The sequence below is a fragment of the Aethalodelphis obliquidens genome, unplaced genomic scaffold (genome assembly GCF_003676395.1).
Source record: "Aethalodelphis obliquidens isolate GAN/ISIS:26980383/991018 unplaced genomic scaffold, ASM367639v1 scaffold48, whole genome shotgun sequence".
NCBI classification, from domain to species: domain Eukaryota; kingdom Metazoa; phylum Chordata; class Mammalia; order Artiodactyla; family Delphinidae; genus Aethalodelphis; species Aethalodelphis obliquidens.
Window position 1 is genome coordinate 1,721,440 of NW_020837992.1, and position 13,763 is coordinate 1,735,202.

The 13,763-nt window shown below is 46.2% G+C and overlaps 1 protein-coding gene and 1 pseudogene across 2 annotated transcripts; both read left to right on the plus strand.

Moving 5' to 3' along the window:
• Window positions 1–2,681: 2,681 nt before the first annotated feature.
• On the plus strand, window positions 2,682–4,098 carry LOC113607428 (seipin pseudogene; annotated as a pseudogene). Its single transcript, XR_003427946.1, has one exon. The product of XR_003427946.1 is annotated as a seipin pseudogene (transcript).
• Window positions 4,099–4,216: 118 nt separating this feature from the next.
• Window positions 4,217–6,345, plus strand: LOC113607429 (LRRN4 C-terminal-like protein). Its single transcript, XM_027082727.1, is given in 2 exon segments — window positions 4,217–5,280; window positions 5,282–6,345. Coding segments are annotated over 2 exon segments (693 nt in total). The 5' UTR covers window positions 4,217–4,911; the 3' UTR covers window positions 5,606–6,345.
• Window positions 6,346–13,763: the final 7,418 nt, after the last annotated feature.

A 13,763-nucleotide genomic window follows, 5' to 3' on the forward strand; every position in this document is an offset into this window, starting at 1 on the left:
TGGTGTGAGGTGATACCTGATTGTAGTTTTGATTTGCATTTCTCTAATAATTAGTGATGTTGAGCAGCTTTTCATGTGTTTCTTGGCCATCTGTATGTCTTCTTTGGAGAAATGTCTATTTAGGTCTTCTGCCCATTTTTGGACTGGGTTGTTTGTTTTTTTTAATATTGAGCTGCATGAGCTGTTTATATATTTTGGAGATTAATCCTTTGTCTGTTGATTCATTTGCAAATATTTTCTCCCATTCTGAGGGTTGTCTTTTCATCTTGTTTATGGTTTCCTTTGCTGTGCAAAAGCTTTTAAGTTTCATTAGGTCCCATTTGTTTATTTTTGTTTTTATTTCCATTACTCTAGGAGGTGGATGAAAAAAATCTTGATGTGATTTATGTCAAAGTGTTCTTTCTATGTTTTCCTCTAAGAGTTTTAGAGTGTCTGGTCTTACATTTAGGTCTCTAATCCATTTTGAGTTTATTTTTGTGTATGGTATTAGGGAGTGTTCTAATGTCATTCTTTTACATGTAGCTGTCCAGTTTTCCCAGCATCACTTATTGAAAAGACTGTTTTTTCTCTTTGTATATCCTTGCCTCCTTTGTCATAGATTAGTTGACCATAGGTGTGTGGGTTTACCTCTGGGCTTTCTATCTTGTTCCAGTACCATATTGTCTTGAATACTGTAGCTTTGTAGTATAGTCTGAAGTCAGGGAGTCTGATTCCTCCAGCTCCATTTTTTTTCCTCAAGACTGCTTTGGCTATTCGGGGTCTTTTTTGTCTCCATACAAATTTTAAGATTTTTTGTTCTAGTTCCATAAAAAATGCCATTGGGAATTTGATAAGGATTGCATTGAATCTGTAGATTGCTTTGGGTAGTATAGTCATTTTCACAATATTGATCCTTCCAATCCAAGAACATGGTATATCTCTCTATCTGTTCGTATCATCTTTAATTTCTGTCATCAGTGTATTATAGTTTTCTGCATACAGGTCTTTTGTCTCCCTAGGTAGGTTTATTCCTAGGTATTTTATTCTTTTTGTTGTAATGGTAAATGGGAGTGTTTCCTAAATTTCTCTTTCAGATTTTTCATCATTAGTGTATAGGAATGTAAGATTTCTGTGCATTAATTTTGTATCCTGCAACTTTACCAAATTCATTGATTAGCTCTAGTTGTTTTCTGGTGGCATCTTTAGGATTCTCTATGTATAGTATCATGTCATCTGCAAACAGTGACAGTTTTACTTCTTCTTTTCCAATTTGTATTCCTTTTACTCCTTTTTCTTCTGATTGCCGTGCCTAGGATTTCCATACTATGTTGAATAATAGTGGTGAGAGTGAACATCCTTGTCTTTTTCCTGATCTTAGAGGAAATGCTTTCAGTTTTTCACCACTGAGAATGATGTTTGCTGTGGGATTGTCATATATGACCTTTACTATGTTGAGGTAGGTTCCATCTATGCCCACTTTCTGGAGAGTTTTTATCATAAATGGGTGTTGAATTTTGTCAAAAGCTTTTTCTGCATCTATTGAGATGAGCATATGGTTTTTATTCTTCAATTTGTTAATACGGTGTATCGTATTGATTGATTTGTGTATATTGAAGAATCCTTGCATCCCTGGGATAACTCCCACTTGATCATGGTGTGTGATCCTTTTCATGTGTTGTTGGATTCTGTTTGCTAGTATTTTGTTGAGGATTTTTGCATCTATATTCATCAGTGATATTGGTCTGTAATTTTCTTTTTTTGTAGTATCTTTCTCTGGTGTTGGTATCAGGGTGATAGTGGCCTCATAGAATGAGTTTGGGAGTGTTCCTTCCTCTGCAATTGTTTGGAAGAGTTTGAGAAGGATGGGTGTTAGCTCTTCTCTAAATGGTTGATAGAATTCACCTGTGAAGCCATCTGGTCCTGGACTTTTGTTTGTTGGAAGATTTTTAATCACAGTTTCAATTTGATTACTTGTGATAGGTCTGTTCATATTTTCTATTTCTTCCTGGTTCAGTTTTGGAAGGTTATACCTTTCTAAGAATTTGTCCATTTCTTCCAGGTTGTCCATTTTATTGGCATAGAGTTGCTTGTACTGGTCTCTTAGGATGCTTTGTATTTCTGCGGTGTCTGTTGTAACTTCTCCTTTTTCATTTCTAATTTTATTGATTTGAGTCCTCTCCATCTTTTCTTGATGAATCTGGCTAATGGTTTATCAATTTTGTTTACCTTCACAAAGAACCAGATTTTAGTTTTATTGATCTTTGCTATTGTTTTCTTTGTTTCTATTTCAGTTATTTCTGCTCTGATCTTTATGATTTCTTTCCTTCTGCTAACTTTGGGTTTTGTTTGTTCTTCTTTCTCTAGTTCCTTTAGGTGTAAGGTTAGATTGTTTATTTGAGATTTTTCTTGTTTCTTGAGGTAGGCTTGTGTAGCTATAAACTTCCGTCTTAGAACTTCTTTTGCTGCATCCCATAGGTTTAGGATCGTCGTGTTTTTATTGTCATTTGTCTCTAGGTATTTTTTGATTTCCTCTTTGATTTCTTCAGTGATCTCTTTGTTATTTAGTAACGTATTGTTTAGCCTCCATGTGTTTGTGTTTTTTACATTTTTTCCCTGTAACTCATTTCTAATCTCATAGCATTGTGGTCAGAAAAGATGCTTGATATGATTTCAATTTTCTTAAAAATACTGTGGCTTCTCGCGGTTGCCCGGGCAGTGCGTGGCTGGAACCACCAGCTGCTTCATCCCATGGCCAGGGGTGGCGTCCAGGTGGCAGAGCACCTAGGAACTCAAGGCCTGAACCCGGGGCCAGACCCCCTGCACTCCCCATCATGGTCAATGGCCCACCAGTACCTGCCTTACTGTGGGCCCAGGAGATGGGCCACGTCCTGGCAGGCCGTGCCCGCAAGCTGCTACTGCAGTTTGGGGTGCTCTTCTGTACCATCCTACTCCTGCTCTGGGTGTCTGTCTTCCTCTATGGCTCCTTCTACTATTCCTACATGCCGACAGTCAGCCACCTCAGCCCCGTGCATTTCTACTACAGGACCGACTGTGATTCCTCCGCCTCCTTACTCTGCTCCTTCCCTGTTGCCAATGTCTCACTGGCTAAGGGTGGACGTGATCGGGTGCTGATGTATGGACAGCCGTACCGCGTTACCTTAGAGCTTGAGCTGCCAGAGTCTCCTGTGAATCAAGATTTGGGCATGTTCTTGGTCACCATTTCATGCTACACCAGAGGCGGCCGAATCATCTCCACCTCTTCACGCTCCGTGATGCTGCATTACCGTTCAAACCTGCTCCAGATGCTTGACACACTGGTCTTCTCTAGCCTCCTGCTGTTTGGCTTTGCAGAGCAGAAGCAGGTCCTGGAGGTGGAGCTGTACCCAGAATACAGGGAGAACTCGTATGTGCCGACCACCGGAGCCGTTATCGAGATCCACAGCAAGTGCGTCCAGCTGTACGGAGCCCACCTCCGCATCCACGCCCACTTCACTGGGCTCAGGTACCTGCTGTACAACTTCCCGATGACCTGCGCTTTCGTTGGTGTCGCCAGCAACTTCACCTTCCTCAGCGTCATCGTGCTCTTCAGCTATGTGCAGTGGGTGTGGCGGGGCATCTGGCCCCGACACCGCCTCTCTCTGCAGGTAAACATCCGAAACAGAGACAGGTCCCACAAGGAAGTCCAGCGGAGGATCTCTGCCCATCAGCCAGGCACAGGGCCCCAAGGCCAGGAGGAGTCCACTCAGCTGTCACCCATTACAGAGGATAGTGAGAGCCGTGCAGATCCCTCGGAGCCAGAAGGCCAGCTGTCTGAGGAGGAGAAACCAGATCAACAGCCCCTGAGTGGCGAGGAGGAGCTAGAGCCCGAGGCCAGTGACGGTTCAGGCTCCTGGGAAGATGCAGCTCTGCTGACGGAGGCCAACCTGCCTGTTTCTGCCCCTGCCCTTGCCCCGGAGACCGTGGGCAGCTCTGAACCCTCCACAGGCACTGTCCGACAGCGCCCCATTTGCTCTAGTTCCTGAAGAGAATAGGGCAGAGTCCCCACACTCCAGCCCTCTCCCCCCCAATCCCTTTCCCTTTCCGGGGCTCCCCCAATAAACTCTTTTCATGCCAGCTGCCTCCCTGACTCTGAACTGGATTCAGGGCCATTTGAAAACGTGATGTTCCCCAGGCATCCCCCACCTCGATTGGAGGAGGTTGTCTTGTCAGGGGCTACCGATGGGGAAGACCTCCAGACCCTGGACTATTTCAGGCACAGCTGTTTCCATTCATCAGCCTAGGACGTCCAAGGAGCGAAAACCTGCCCACTCCATCCATGTGACTCTCATCTCCCTCTGGGGAGGGGGATAGCATAGGGCGGGTCTGGAAAGCTGGGATACATCATTCTGGCCTCTGTACCCCTCCCTTTCTCAGTCCATTGGGAGGCAGAAGACAGGAAATGACTGCCATGGATGTGGTATGATTTTTTACTGAAACAGCATTTTGTAGCCCAGGCCCCATGCTATCCACAGCTGTTTTTCTCTCTGATACCAGCCAGGTGGCCCCGTCCTTTGTGTTCCCCTCCTCACCCCCTCACATGACTTCAGCCTTTGGATTCTCAGCTCCTGGCTGCTTTCCACATTCCACTGCTCTTTCAGAACCCAGGCATCCTGGCCTCCAGCTGAAACCGCTGCATGTAGCTTCCCCCACCCCTGGCCCCGTGACTCAGGCCCTCTGAAGGGACCAGCCCTCTTCTTGGCACTCACTGGGGAGGGGGGCAGGGGAAGGGGGGCCAGGTGGTGACATCACAGTTGAGGGGTATAAAAGCTTTGAGCCAAAACAGAATTGAAATTGAAGACACTGAGAAAACCTGACTGCGCAGCCTGTGCTCCTGGGGACCTCTTAGGACCCCCGGCCTGCTACTCACTGCATCAAGGCCTACCCACCGACCCCATGCCGGGAAATCCCCGCCTTCTGTGGCTCCTGGCTGTCACCTTCTCCTCGGTTCCCAGAGCGCAGCCCTTGGCGGGAGACGCGGAAGAAGAGGAGCAAGATGATACACCTCTGCCGGCTGTCCCCTGCGACTACGACCGCTGCCGCCACCTGCAGGTGCCCTGCCAGGAGCTGCAGAGGGCCGGCCCGACGACGTGCCTGTGCCCTGGCCTCTCCAGCGCCACGCAGCCGCCCGAGCCGCCACGCCTGGGGGAAGTGCGCATGGAGGCCGAGGCGGGCCGCGCCGTGGTGCACTGGTGCGCCCCCTTCTCCCCGGTCCACCAGTACTGGCTGCTGCTTTGGGAAGGCGCCGGGGCCCCGCAGAAGGGCCCCCCCCCTCAACTCGACGGTCCGCCGAGCGGAGCTGAAGGGCCTGAAGCCCGGGGGCGCATACGTCGTCTGCGTGGTGGCCTCCAACGCGGCCGGGGAGAGCAGCGTGCCCGGGGCCGAGGGCCTCGACGACGAGGGCGGCCCCGCCTTCGGGCCCTGCGGCCGGCTGACTGTGCTGCCGAGGCCACTCACCCTGCTGCACGGGGCCGTGGGCGTGGGCTCGGCGCTGGCCCTGCTCAGCTGCTCCGCCCTGGTCTGGCACTTCTGCCTGCGCGAGCGCTGGGGCTGCCCCCGCCGAGGCCACCCGAGCGGCGCGGGACTCTGAGGCCGCCCGGGGGCCTCTCCGGCCAAGCTAAGCCCAGCGCCACTCCGGGGGAGGTGGCGGCCCCCGACAGACGGCGGGATGGAAGGCCGGGCGCTGGGCCCCCACTGAGTCGGTTCAGGCCCCAGACTTTCCACTCTGCCCCGAGCTTAGGTTTAGGAGTAGAGAAGGTCAGCAAATTTTTTCTTAAGGGACCAGAATAATTAGGCTTTGTGGTTCCAAGGGATAAAATCGAAGATATCCTGTAGTTCTTACACAACCATGTAACCATTTAAAAATGTAAACATCATTCTTAGCTCTTGGGCCTTACAAGTCAGTCCCTGGCCAGATTCGGCCCGTTGGCTACGGTTAGTCTACTTCTGTCGTACAGCCTCAAAAGGGCCCTGCCACTATGGGTGGCTTCCGTGGGGTTTTGAGAATAAGCTGCTGCGGTATGGGAGTTTGGGGCTAGAGACCACTCCTTCTCCTTCTGCCTTTTTGTTTAGATAGTGAGGATGCGCACTGAGTTAGAATCTACCTGTGTCTGAGGCGGGTGGAAATAAATGACTGATATGGGGTGGAGAAGAGAAGGACTGCCCAAGCTGCTGTCTGGGACAAGCTTGCGGTTTTGCTAGTAAAATTATAATAATAATAATACAATAATAGCAAAGGAGTCCCCCTCCCGCATTTGTGTTTATTGTATATTCACTGTAACAACATTAAAGGAGATGTAAAAGGAAAAAATAAAAAATACTGTGGCTTGATTTATGACCCAAGATGTGATCTATCCTGGAGAATGTTCCGTGTGCACTTGAGAAGAAAGTGTAATCTGCTGTTTTTGGATGGAATGTCCTATAAATATCAATTAAATCTATCTGGTCTATTCTGTCATTTAAAGCTTCTGTTTCCTTATTTATTTTCATTTTGGATGATCTGTCCATTGGTGTAAGTGAGGTGTTAAAGTCCCCCACTATTATTGTGTTTCTGTCGATTTCCTCTTTCATAGCTGTTAGCAGTTGCCTATGTATTGAGGTGCTCCTATGTTGGGTGCATATATATTTATAATCGCTATATATTCTTCTTGGATCGATCACTTGATCATTATGTAGTGTCCTTCCTTGTCTCTTGTAACATTCTTTATTTTAAAGTCTATTTTATCTGATATGAGTATTGCTACTCCAGCTTTCTTTTGATTTCCATTTGCATGGAATATCTTTTTCCATCCTCTCACTTTCAGTCTGTATGTGTCCCTAGGTCTGAAGTGGGTCTCTTGTAGACAGCATATAGATGGGTCTTGTTTTTATATCCATTCAGCAAGCCTGTGTCTTTTGGTTGGAGCATTTAATCCATTCACGTTTAACGTAATTATTGATATGTATGTTCCTATGACCATTTTCTTAATTGTTTTGGTTTGTTTTTGTAGGTCCTTTTCTTCTCTTGTGTTTCCCACTTAGAGAAGTTCCTTTAGCATTTGTTGTAGAGGTGGTTGGTGGTGCTGAATTCTCTTAGCTTTTGCTTGTCTGTAAAGCTTTTGATTTTTCCATCGAATCTGAATGAGATCCTTGCCAGGGAGAGTAATCTTGGCTGTAGGTTTTCCCTTTCATCACTCTAAGTATATCATGCCACTCCCTTCTGGCTTGTAGAGTTTCTGCTGGGAAATCAGCTGTTAACCCTCTGGGAGTTCCCTTGTATGTTATTTTGTCGTTTTTCCTTTGCTGCTTTCAATAATTTTTCTTTGTCTTTAATTTTTGCCAGTTTGATTACTATGTGTGTTGGCGTGTTTCTCTTTGGGTGTATCCTGTATGGGACTCTCTGTGCTTCCTGGACTTGAGTGGCTATTTCCTTTCCTATGTTAGGGAAGTTTTTGACCATAATCTCTTCAAATATTTTCTCGGGTCCTTTCTCTCTCTCTTCTCCTTCTGGGACCCATATAATGTGAACGTTGTTGCGTTTAATGTTGTCCCAGAGGTCTCTTAGGCTGTCTTCATTTCTTTTCATTCTTTTTTCTTTATTCTATTCCACAGCAGTGAGTTCCACCATTCTGTCTTCCAGGTCACTTATCTGTTCTCCTCCATCAGATATTCTGCTATGGATTCTTTCTAGTGTATGTTTCATTTCAGTTATTGTATTGTTCATCTCTGTTTGTTTGTTCTTTAATTCTTCTAGGTCTTTGTTAAACATGTTTTGCATCTTCTTGATCTTTGCCTCCATTTTTTTTCCGAGGTCCTGGATCATCTTCACTATAATTATTCTTTTTCTGGAAGGTTGCCTATCTCCACTTCATTTAGTTGTTTTTCTGGGGTTTTATCTTGTTCCTTCATCTGGTACATAGCGCCCTGCCTTTTCATCTTGTTTATCTTTCTGTGAATGTGGTTTTTGTTCCACAGGCTGCAGGATTGTAGTTCTTCTTTCTTCTGCTCTGGCCTCTGGTGGATGAGGCTATCTAAGCAGCTTGTGCAGGTTTCCTAATGGGAGGGACTGGTGGTGGGTAGAGTTGGGTGTTGCTTGGTGGGCAGAGCTCAGTAAAACTTTAATCCACTTGACTGCTGGTAGGTGGGGCTGTGTTCCTTCCCTGTTGGTTGTTTGGCCTGAGCCACCCAACACTGGAGCCTACCTGGGCTCTTTGGTGGGGCTAATGGCAGACTCTGGGAGGGCTCACGCCAAGGAGTGCTTCCCAGAACTTCTGCTGCCAGTGTCCTTGTCCCTACAGTGAGCCACAGCCACTGCCTGCCTCTGCAGGAGACCCTCCAACACTAGCAGGTAGGTCTGGTTCAGTCTCCACTGGGTTCACTGCTCCTTCCCCTGGGTCCCAATGCGCACACTACTTTGTGTGTGCCCTCCAAGTGTGGAGTTTCTGTTTCTCCCAGTCCTGTTGAAGTTCTGCAATCAAATCCCACTGGCCTTCAAAGTCTGATTCTCTAGGAATTCCTCCTCCAGTTGCTGGACCCCCAGGTTGGGAACCTGACATGGGGCTCAGAGCCTTCACTCCAGTGGGTGGACTTCTGTGATATAAGTGTTCTCCAATCTGTGAGTCACCTACCCAGCAGTTATGGGATTTGTTTTTACTGTGATTGAGCTCCTCCTACCATCTCATTGTGGCTTCTCCTTTGTCTTTGGATGTGGGGTGTCTTTTTTGGTGAGTTCCAGTGTCTTCCTTTTGATGATTGTCCAGCAGCTAGTTGTTATTCTGCTGTTCTCTCAAGAGGGAGTGACAGCACATCCTTCTACTCCGCCATCTTGGTTCCAAATCCTAGCTCTGTTTTTAGAAAAGAACAAACTTCAGAAAGACCTGGGTTTGAATCCGACGCCATCACTTACTAAGAATGTCTTTCCTCTCTCTGACATCAGTTTCCTCATTTGTAGAACGAAGTACTAGACGTGATGATCTTTTGGGTTCCTTCCAAACATGACTCTCCAAGAGCCTACTGTGTGCATGATGATGATACAGAGTGCAAGTGACGATCTAAAATCGTTTCACGTGCTTAGAGAGCAGACCACTTCCTGAACACCTTCTCTTGTCTCGTCCTGTGCACCTTCTTGGTTGGTAGGCTCCTGCAGAAATCCAGATCAAAGACACCCTTTGACAGCCTGCCTAGAAGACAGGAGCTTCCCAAAGCCATAGTCAGTCACCCTACCCATGAGCCCAACACTTCATATGCTCTTAATGAGCCTGTGTTAGGAGAATGGTCCAGAGAGATGACTGAAGGCTGTGAGAAAGAGAGCTGCAAAGGTACAGGTGAGCTGAGGACATGGGTGGTCAGACTCTTCTGTGTGGCAAAGGCCCCTGACATCTGTTGACAAAAGGGGAGGGAGGCAGGTCCTCAATGGGACCTGATGGGAAGACAACAGCCATGCAGGTCCACATATTCATTTCCTGTCATCAGCAGGTGCTTGGTAAAACAGCATCACTGTCCTACAAAGAGCTGGTCTGGGAGAAGGAGTTGGGATTCTAGACCTGGCTCTGAGGCACTGATTGACTCACAGCAAGTCATTCATCTCTCTGAGCCTCAATGACCCTGTCTTTATGCAACCAGGTTCTTTCAGGCCTCACCGCTCTGGAGATATAACCAGAATGTGAATCACAGTAATGGTTGCAGACACTAAGGCTCTAGGGTTCCCCGGGGAAAGTACTGGAGTCTTAGTCTCCAAATACTCCTAGTTCAAAGGCTTCTTGGTCCAAGAAAAAAGCGGCCTCCTCTTCTTCTATACCTGTGGCATCCGCCCTCTGTCCTCTATCATTCTCCACTCTCTCGCCCACTATATCTCTTGTGAACCTCCTGTAACCAGAAGCTCTGGTCCCAGCAGTGTGCAGGTAAGTGTTTAAGCCCAGCTTTGTGGTGAGGGGAATGCCTAATTTATAGGGTTTGCCATGTGTCAAGTTGTAAACACTCTCACCGAAACTAATTTCAAGATACCAAATGTGACATCATTGAATGCAAAGGCAGGAAGAGCTGTGCAGAAGCACACCATTCTACAGTATTTTCACCATGCAGATACAAAAGACATAAATAACTTCAAAAGCAGAGATAGTAATAAAATGTTGTAAAATAATCAGGAAGTGATGAATTTTGAGTATTTATTACCTTTTCTTTTATAATTTATTTGATTGTAACTTTATGTAATTTGCTTTTTAGTAATGGGTGTGTTTTAACAACTGTCTCATAAAATTTCTGAAAAATGCATGGTCCTCCCCATTCTGTTCTTCTCAGAGGTACGTTGAGATTTGCAGAGGTACATAGTTGAGGCCCTGGCTGCGGAAGCCTTGTGGGTGAAATAGGGGCATTTATTTCTGCATGACTGTTTTGTCTCCCTTCTTCAACTTCAGTTTCCCCATCTGTCGTATAAAATATTCCTTCCAGATTCTCCTCCCTTTGTTAAGATGGTATTGAGAGAAATGAGGTCCAGTAGTAGTAACACCCTGCGTCTCATGGAACCTTACAGTTTACTAAGCCCAAAGCGCGTGTTAATTCTCACAGCAATTCTGTGAAATGAGGTAGATGGAGAAGTGAAGTAAGTGGATGGACCATTTCACACCGGATCAGCAAACTTCTTCTGCAGAGGGTTAGAAAGTAAATATTTTAGGCTGCGTAGGCCATATGGTGTCTACCGCAACTGATTCTGCTCTTGTAGTTGAAAGCAGCCATAGACAATGTGTAAAAAAAAACAAGAGCAGCTCTGTTCCAGTAAACTTTACTTATGGACAATGAACTTTGAATTTCATATAATTTTCACATGTCAAATTATTCTTCTTTTGATTTTTTCTAACCATTTAAAGATATAAAGATAATTCTTAACTCTCAGGCCATATAAAAACAAGTCATAGGCAAAATTTGAACTGCAGGCAATAGTTTATCATCCTTAACAGAGGAGGAAATTAAGCTTTGAAGAGAACGTGACTAGTTCAAGTTGATATAAATGGGAAGAGCTGGGACTGGCTGGGATCCAACTCTGCTGAGCTTTCCACTAAACCAATCGGCCATCCAAAGGAGCCGCTCTTGTTCTTTAATACATTCGCCTGTGGGTGAATTTTCCACTGTGGGAGTCTCTGTAATCCCCGGGGGATTGTGAGTCATCTTCCCTTACTGTCCATTTCTGACTCTTTAACTGTAGTGGGCTGTCCTACGCATCAAAGTCAATCAGAAGAGGTTTTTGGACAATGTATACTTACAAGCAATTTGTAACCTGCTCCCCTTCTGTTAAGGCAGAAAATAAAGAACCACTGTTACAAATGTTGATTTTATGACTCTGTCCTATTTTCTCCCAGGTATACTAAATTTTCACAAAGCAGGGACTACCTATCCCTTCATTATTCTGTATTCTCAAGTGTGTAGTCCAGGACTCTTCCTGTAGGAAAAACTTGATGACTAATGACAACGCTCCCTCGAGCCACAGTGATGTGTGACAAGAGGTGGTGTGACTTACCTGTGTGATTTCTTCTCCCACCAATATATTATAGCAAAAATTTTAAACATTCAGAAGGTTTTTTTTTTTTTTTTTTTTTTTTTGGCCACGTTGGGTCTTCGTTGCTGCGCGCAGGCTTTCTCTAGCTGGGCAAGCAGGGGCTACTCTTCGGTGAGGTGCACGGGCTTCTCATTACGGTGGCTTCTCTTGTTGCTGAGCATGGGCTCTAGGCGCGCGGGCTTCAGTAGTTGTGGCTCACGGGCTTAGTTGCTACGCGGCATGTGGGATCTTCGCGGACCAGGGATTGAACCCATATCCCCTGCATTGGCAGGCAGATTCTTAACCACTGTGCCACCAGAGAAGTCCCTAGAAGAATTTAAAGAACTGCGTAGTGAACACTCATCGCCTAGATTCTATAACTAGCATTTTACTATATTTGTTTTATTACACATCTGTCCATCCATCAGTCCATTCTTTATGCTTTTAACACATTTCAGTGTAAGTGGCATACATCAGTACACTTAACTTTTAAACATTTTAGCATCTTATTAACTAGAGTTCAGTATTTGTTTATGCTTATAAATTTATCTATCTATTTATTTATTCTTGGTCTGGTATACATTCGAGAGGCTCTAGAAGCTGCCTGCAGAAAATAGCTCCCCACTACACTGACCCCTGAAGACTTTACTTGGGCATTTCTTTCTTTGACTTTTCCAGGGCTTTGCTAATGCAAATGCCTTTGGTGAAGAGAACTCATCTCTACCCAGCAGCAGCTGGAGTAGTAGAAATAGAATTTGGCCAGGCCAGGGTTTGAATCCCTACTCCATCACTTAATAGTTGCGTGTCCTTGGACAAAAAGCACTTTTTTAATCTCTTTGAGCCTCTTCATATGTAAAATGTGGTTAATAATAACTACCCTGAGATAATAATAGTGAGGATCAAAAACTGTGTTTGTGAAATACCTGACAAATGATAGTGTGGTAGGACAACCAGATCGAGAAACGAATTGTGCCTCTATTTTCCTGTCTATAGGCATGTCACAAAAGAGTGAGAACTGTTTCCAGCTTCACCCCAGTTCCACTCCAGGGAGATCATCCACGCTTTGAGTACTAAGGTTTAGGTTCTTCTTAACCCCTTGGGTGGACAGGACTGCTTCCTTGTGTCTCCACTCTAAAATATGAAGCGAAAGAAATTCTAACTTACCAAAGCTGTGGCTGGAAAGAGTTGGCTCCACAGGAGGCTGCTGCTTGGACTGGAGCTGGTGGGAGTGGTTTGAACCCCAAGGGAGAGTGAGGAGGAGTGAGGGAGTGGCAGGCTCTGTGCGTGGGGGAGACCTGCCCTCCACACCCACACAGCGACCCAGGACACAGCTGAACCTCTTATAGGGTCTGGAGGACTATGGCCAAGTTGGCATGGAGAGACTAGCCCCTAGGGGCAGCCCTCACTCCCTTGAAGGGACCCTACAGGTTTGGACTATGGGCAGAAGACTTTCCCCAAGCTTTCCAAATTGAGTAAGGATCCTGAACACTCAGACCACCTTACAGAGGGGAAGCATAGTGGAATGTCCCTCCAGCTAGCTAGGCAGAATCTCACAGTCATATTTCATTTAGAAAATTAACAATCCATCCTTGCAGTTTCTTTCCTTCTTTTTCCTTCCAAAAGTCTGTGTCTTGAGAGACGTGCCAATGGCAAGTTGTTACATGGCAGAAACGGAGTTAGGGACTCTGGAGAGATTCTTTCCTTCTGGCAGAGACAGACCTGAGAGACACTGAGAAGAGCGATCTGGCTCAGGAGTACTCAGCCCCCCATCTGTGGGGAGGAAGAGAGACTGAGGAAAGGGCAGAGGGAGCCGAGGGGAGCAAGACAGAAGGCTGGCATCTGGACTCCCCTAACCTTCTATCCCAGAGCCAGACAGGCTCTTCTGCTCCCACTTATGTCCCAAGCTGCTTCTTCCTGTAGCTTGTCTGCTGGAGAGTAAAAAACAAATGGAACATGCAAAAAAATTCAGCAGAAATAATTACAGGTTACTACAAATCAATTGGTGAATAGGGAATAGCTGCAGGCAGGTAGCCCAGTCAGGGTTCTTCAGCTTAACACCCGGCCCTCCCATGGCACCTCCAGCGTTAGTCTCCGGGGCGTGAGACCAGAGAGTCCTGGATGTGATGCCCGAGGATCTGGGTGTGGGTCCCAGGCCCACCCTGACCAGCTGTGTGAAGCCAGGCAATCCACTCCATCCCTCCTCGCCTTGCCTTCATCACCTAGACTGAGATCCCAATTACAT